Here is a 7,112-nt window from a genome sequence, read left to right as displayed (position 1 = left end):
TTACCTTCTTAAAGGTATGTTGTTGTTCTTTCTTTCACTTTTTGGTGTTCTGATGTCCAGTACAGGGGTTAATTTAAATTATCCACGGTTTGTTGTGACACTTCTCCACTTGTTAAGGTAAGTTTTTCTTGTTCTCTTGTTGTTGGAAGGAGTGTATAGTGTCTGATTAAGCTTCCACTTATTTTGTACGAACTGGTGCAGTTGTGTAACTGCTAGTTCATACCTTGGGCTGGCCGTTATGGTTGTTGTTGTGGTGTTTGGCAATGTAACGGCACAGTGCTCATAGAATATCACCGGATATTCAAACTGTCCTTCCCATTTAACACAGATATACCCATTTTTTATTTTGTTGAGTTATAAATTTTTCTTCACAATGCATTTATAGCAGTCACTTAAACACGAAATCGAGAAGCTTTCAGCCATTCAAACACTAATTTGTGAAAATAAGTTTTTATAGATATCGGACATAGGCATTAGGGGAGAAAATTTGATCATACAATAAACTAATTTGAGTGTTAGGATGTGTAAAATATCCTTAGCACTCCATTTTTGTAACAGAATATTCATCAGTCTGCATCTGGTGGCAGGGTCCGGTGTTGTGGTTCATTGACTCCAGTTACTTCGGTCTCGGGCCATGTCTGCATGTAGTCTTCCAACTTTCAGGCCGTTGTGCACTTTATCAGTCTATGCTGTTTGGTTCGTCCCTAGCGCCTCTTTTCACCGACTTTCTGTGTAATACTCTGACTTTCCCAATGTATCGTCCTCTACACGCAACACTTGCCCAAACCAGCGCACACGCCTTTCCCCAATTTTCTTCTGGATCGCTGCAATGCCAAAACGTTTTCTAATAACATCATTTGAAATGTGATCTGGTCTAATTATGCCAGCCTTCCACCTAAGCAGCTTCGTATCCATGATGCTTATTTGGCGTTCTACCTCTAGAGCTGGGCAGCATTCGTTGCCGTAGAAAACGACAGGATGGATATCGATAGGACAGATATCAGTTCGGTAGAACTTAGTTTAGAGATGGCCCTTCGTCCAAAGTTCGGAAGGGCGCCTGTTGTCATTCTCCACTTCAGTCAGGCTTTGTATATCCTTAAGTTGACTTCATCAGTAAGTCGGCCATAATCATAGATTGTGGAGCCAATATACTTAAATATCTCTACTCGTGCTATATCTTCAACGTCAACATGCATGGTTCCAACTTCTCGACGATTTAATGCAATGTATTCTGTCTTGTTCTTGTTGAGGCGCGGGGCTTATTGCGCTAGTCGATTGTTCCAGTCTTCTGTTTGACGCTGCAGGTCTAGCTTATTCTCTTCAGCCAAATGATATCATTTGCTTAGAGAAGTGTCCATGGTATTGAACTGCGCAGGTTTGTGGTAATTGTGTCCATCACAAGAATGAGCTGCAGTGGTGATAAGCCGGGGCCTTGATGGACTCCTACAGTTATGCGGAAGTCATCAGACGCTCCTGCGGCAGCTTGAACACAACTCATTTGTTCTTTGTAGAGCAATTATACCCTCTCAGCAAGGTGTTCTGGAATGCCATGTACTTGTAGGGCTGACTGATTAGGTCATGAAGTACCCGATGGAAGGGCTTCTAAGGGTCCAGAAATTTGTCATGAAGCCTGTTATTTTTTTCACAGTGTTTCTCAAGTAACAGTCCGGCAGCATGGGCTTCTCCTATTGCGCCACAATTTTACACAAATCCAGCTTGGCTTGTTGTATGTTTGGCTAAATCGCTAATCCTTTTGTCGAAGATTTGTTCTAAGTCTCTCGTTGCGAGGCTCAGAAGTATGTTCGGGCCGTGATTAGAAAAATCGCCAGGGCTTCCCTTATTTCTGAATTGATACTCCGTCGCCAGTCTGTTTGTTTTTGACCTTCTTTGATGATATGGTTGAAAAGCTTGCTTTAGCCGCACTGCTGCATCCCCCGCATTGAGAGAAACAAAACTCTGCCGGATGGTAATCGGGACAGATGGCTTTCCCTGATTTCATTTCCTTCAGCATAGCCTGGACTTTAGTGACGTCATTTTCCTACGTTGGACCTTCAACAGCGGAGGTGATTAGGATTGGTAGATACGGAAATTCCATGATTGAAATGTTGTCAAAATAGTTCCGCCAGTGTACTCGCGCTTCCCGCCTGTCCAGTAGCAAATCGTCTGTTTCCTCATTGATGCCGTAAAAACGTTGGACTTCTGACGTTTTGCGTTGGCTCGATTGGACTAGCCGTTAAAAATTCCGCTCGAATTCGCGCATGTCATGTTTCACATATAGTCCTGCCTACCGGTTTGATTATGTTAGGCAAATACCTCCTTCATTTTACGAGTGGCAGCCTCGTAGGCATTCCAATGAGCAAGAAACTTGTGGTACAGCTGCTCTTTCAACCGTACTGCATATTTAACATCTTCATTCCTTGGCCATATGTCATGTTTAATCCTTCGTTGTCGTCGCCCTGACTTAATTGTTCCAGGAATAGAGCGAAAGGCGTCTTTCAGTTTAGTCCGGCTCACTTCAACTATGGTGATTTGTGACTCTAACTTTTGCAACGACGTTAGTCTCCTTCAGGGGCAACCATTTGATCCCAATTTGTCTATTTCCTGCGAAGTATTGGGCTCTTGGTGACTTTATCCGCAGCTTAGATGACTGGTCTTTGTTGCATCGCAAGGATTTAATAAGGGACAACTGTTATCTCTAGAAAATCTTCGAGATTTCACTCTCTCACAAGGATGTAGTCAATGCGAATTGGATGGGAGCCACTGTAGTACTGAGTAGATGAATATCACTCTTTTTGAACCGTGTGTTTGCGATGATTAGTTTCTGCATAATCGCGAATTTGTTGGGCATCGTCGTTCTTTTCTCCATATCCATGAACGCCATGGACTGTTTGTTCTTCTTTCCTCGGTCCTACACGTCCATTCAGATCAGCGGCAGCGATAAGATAGTCAGCGGTCTTCTTGTCAGGCAGTGCCCAGAACGCATCTTTGGTTTCCATGAGCACGTCAGTTTGTGGAGCGTTGCTGTGAAAAATTGGAATTTCCTTCTTTCCCCAGTGCGGACGAGTTACATCAAGCGATTATCAAACTTTTGCACCTCGGAGACTGAACCGTCAAATTTAGCTGATATGACAATGTCAACACCATGAACTGTCCTTCGGTTTCTGTTGTACACCAGTTAGTAACCACACCACTTTTCCCATGACTTTTCTCCATTCCATCTTTTTTCCACACCTCTCAGATGCCTACAAGCCTTCTCTCAAGTGCAGAAGCTCATTCGCTACTTCATCCAGGCATAATTCAATGATGGGATACAAAATGGGGGTACTAGCATGGTTAGCCGTCACAGCCCGTGCGACGGTAACCCTAGCATCCTTTTCATGCTGACTGGGCCCTGCCAATGCGCGTCCCTTCCAGGGGCTGCACTAATCTTGGCTCCGATACCATGAGAAATATTTCTGTAATATAACGGTATTATTTTACGGCCGGCTTGTCTTGAGCATTTTAGAGCTCATGACAGAAGGGAGTAACGCAGCTCCGGACATGGAGAACAGATGCCTTTTGCAGCCACTCCTCTAGAGAAGAAACGCTACCCTCTTTTCTGCATTAACTTCCAGAAATTTAGTGTACTTCATCCGCCACCTGGTCCCTACTGAACGTCTCCATCTCCGTCAAAGTTGCCATTAAAGACTTTGTACATGTTTGGTACGCGAGAGCTTTTATATTTTGCTCAAGTTCGTCGGCAGGCCAGCGGGGAACCCGTATCCGTCACCTGGGACGCGCCACGAGTTACAGCAATATAGCTGGTTCGTATAGAATATTTATCAATGCAAAATGAAACATTATTTTACTGAAAACTATTTGTGAACCTCATAAATTACTTGTCACAAGAATCACGTATTCACGTAAAGAAGAAGGGTTGCAGACGTTTGCACCTTTGCTTGGCGTGATATGCCACAGAACGCATGACATACAATCCAGTGTCGTATTTTCTGCCCCCTGTTGTCTAGTGGTGTCAACATCAATATCTTGTTTGATGATCAAGAGGTTTAGTCTGTCATATCTGGAATCAATGTCCCCCTTTCATTTGTCCACTTATTTTCTCCAAAGAGTCCAGTAACAATACATGGTCGAGCCTCCCATTACTTTGCTTGTGAGCCAGTCATGCATTCGACTCGGCCATGTGAATTCATTTCATACAGCATGAATTGGAAAGTACCTGTTCATGTTACGATATATTTTAGCCTGCGTGATCGATTTTCCCATGTGGCAGTTGTAAGTGGATCTCACCTTTAACCCTTCTTCCGTAGAATATGTAGAACTACTCTGTGATGGGGAGACAGGCACAGAATTGGATGCTATCCAACTATGTTATCAATCCACTAAAAATAATCACGTTGCCCGTGATCTTGTGAAATAAATAGAATAACATTCCTTCCTTTACATAGCAGCAATATCCACTACAGTGCAATTTATCGTCTTGTCATCTCGAATTTTGGCTCAAGCCTTGATTTTCATGCTCCTTCTATCCGTATTGTTAAAGTAATACTTGTAAGAATATTCAAGGGCATGATAAGTTGCGTTTGGTTTCAAAATCAGGATATTAGAACATTGTAATAAAACGCTACCACCAAAGCCATATTCTGTGTTGCCTTCATAATGTCTATAACAGCAGTGTCTTGAGTAGAAAAGACAGTATCAATGCTAGGGAGAGAGCCTCGTATACTTGTTATATTTCAGCTTTTCTAGGATTTCATCAGTATTAGTGGTTTCCGTGTTAAATACAGCAATTAAGACGTAGACTGATGTAGTACATGGTAGTAATTATGAACGTCCTTGTATAAACCTACCGTCCTATATATATAGGTTGGCTATGTTTGATTGCACATCAAAGATACATATTTCAGAAAAGCAACACAGTGACATAATAAAAGGCTATAGTGTTATGATAACAATGTACAAATACAATATGTATATTTGTGTAACAAAATAACATTCATAAAAGATTAGCCATGTTTCAACAGATCTTGCTGAATGTCGGCAAACGTTCTCAACTTTATTAATATCTACAACACAGACATTCTCTCAAACAACCTCAAGAACAAGGTCCTTTACAAAAATTATTACTTGCCTGCGACAAAGCGCAGTGTGCTTTAACAGGATCAAAACTCCAAAGCATATGGCGTTCTTTATGTAGGAGAACAGACTACGGATTTCGGTAGAATAGTATGTGCTGGATTAAAGAGCTTGTATGAGTATTTACCCTTTTAGGCTGGACCACTTCTCATGCTTTCTTCAAATGAGGTCTATTAACTCGTACATTTCTAAACCGTGACAAGTTTCCTGCGCGTGATATCGTGATTAAGAAAAGACGCAACACATTCTCGTTACAAGTGAGAGGTTTTGAATTTTAACCTCAGATAATGTTTACTCTCAGGAATGTAATGTTTATGAGTAACGAGCTCTCTGCACTGGATATCAGTGATTGGAATGTCCAGTAGCAAATCCCCTGTGTGAGAGTTGTAGTGGAGTTGGCTGTTGAACTATTGGTCACATGGTTTTAATTTGTCACTGTAGATCGAGACCCGAGGTGAGCTATAGAGATCATCAACCTCCGGACGGCGGATCAGCTAGTTTTAGGTGTAGTGTGTGCAGTGACATCCTGGCTGGGAAGTTGGACCTCTTGCGACATCTGAAGAGACACAAGGAAGATCGACCCTTCAAGTGCGATCACTGCGGAAAGGTGTTTTGTAGCCGAAGCAGCTTGTCGGAACACCTCAGGATCCACCCGCTCCAAGTGTGCGGATTTTCTGATAAATGCTTTACAAAGAGGAAAATGCTGACAGGTGACACCCGATTGCATACAGGTGCGATTACAAACGAATGCTCAGTTTCTCATAAAAATTTCAGGAAACGGCCGTACGTTATGCGGTCTCACACAGGCGAGAAACCATACCGCTGCAATGTCTGTAGCAAATCATTCATACATAAAGGCATTCTAACCAAACATATTCGGACCCATACAGGTGCGAAGCCGTTCAACTGCGGTGTCTGTGGCAAATCATTCATAAATAAAGGCAAACTGTCGGATCATATGCGGACCCATACCGGCGAGAAGCCACACAGCTGCCATGTGTGTAGCAAATCATTCATACAAAAAGGCAATCTATCCGAACATCTGCGGACCCATACAGGCGAGAAGCCATACAACTGCCATGTCTGTAGAAAGTCATTCATACAGAAAAGCAATCTAACCGATCATACGCGGACCCATACAGGCGAGAAGCCTTACAGCTGCAATGTCTGTAGCAGATCATTCACTCTGAAAGGCATTTTAAGGTGTCATATGCGGATCCATACAGGTGAGAGGCCATACATTTGCTATGTCTGCGGCAAATCATTCAGGACGAAAGGCAGTCTGACCGAACATATGCGAACCCATACAGGCGAGAAGCCGTACTGGTGCAATGTTTGTAGCAAATCATTCATACAGAAAGGCATTCTAACCGGTCATATGCGGACCCATACAGGTGAGAAGCCATACAGCTGCGGTGTCTGTGGCAAATCATTCATTAAGAAAGGTAAACTAACCGATCATATGCGGACCCATACAGGCGAGAAGCCATACAAATGCCATGTCTGTAGCAAATCTTTCATGCAGAAAGGCACACTAAACGATCATATGCGGACCCATACAGGCGAGAAGCCATACAGCTGCCATGTCTGTAGCAAATCATTCATACAGAAAAGCAAACTAACCGATCATACGCGGACCCATATAGGCGAGCTGCAATGTCTGTAGCAGATCATTCACTCTGAAAGGCATTCTAAGCCGTCAAATGCGGATCCATACAGGTGAGAGGCCATACAGATGCAATGACTGTAGCAAATCATTCATACTGAAAGGCATTCTAACGGGTCATAAACGGACCCATACAGGCGAGAAGCCATACAGCTGCAATGTCTGTAGAAAAGCATTCTAATCGGTCATATGCAGACCCATACAGGCGAGAAACCATAGAGCTGCAATGTCTGTGCCAAATCATTCATAATGAGAAGCAAACTAACCGATCATATGCGGACCAATAGAGGTGTTAAGCCATACAGTTGCAATG

The 7,112-nt window shown here is 43.0% G+C and overlaps 1 protein-coding gene across 1 annotated transcript; it reads left to right on the top strand.

The window, feature by feature from the left end:
• Positions 1-5,923: 5,923 nt before the first annotated feature.
• Positions 5,924-6,799, top strand: LOC137503342 (zinc finger protein 37A-like). The gene has a single exon (XM_068230899.1). The coding sequence runs from the start codon at positions 5,924-5,926 to the stop codon at positions 6,797-6,799; it is 876 nt and encodes a 291-aa protein (XP_068087000.1).
• The last annotated feature ends 313 nt before the right edge of the window (positions 6,800-7,112 follow it).

This window comes from Anabrus simplex, chromosome X (assembly GCF_040414725.1).
Source record: "Anabrus simplex isolate iqAnaSimp1 chromosome X, ASM4041472v1, whole genome shotgun sequence".
NCBI lineage: Eukaryota > Metazoa > Arthropoda > Insecta > Orthoptera > Tettigoniidae > Anabrus > Anabrus simplex.
Note: the sequence above shows the minus strand (reverse complement) of the source record. Positions and strands in the feature narration are given on the sequence as shown.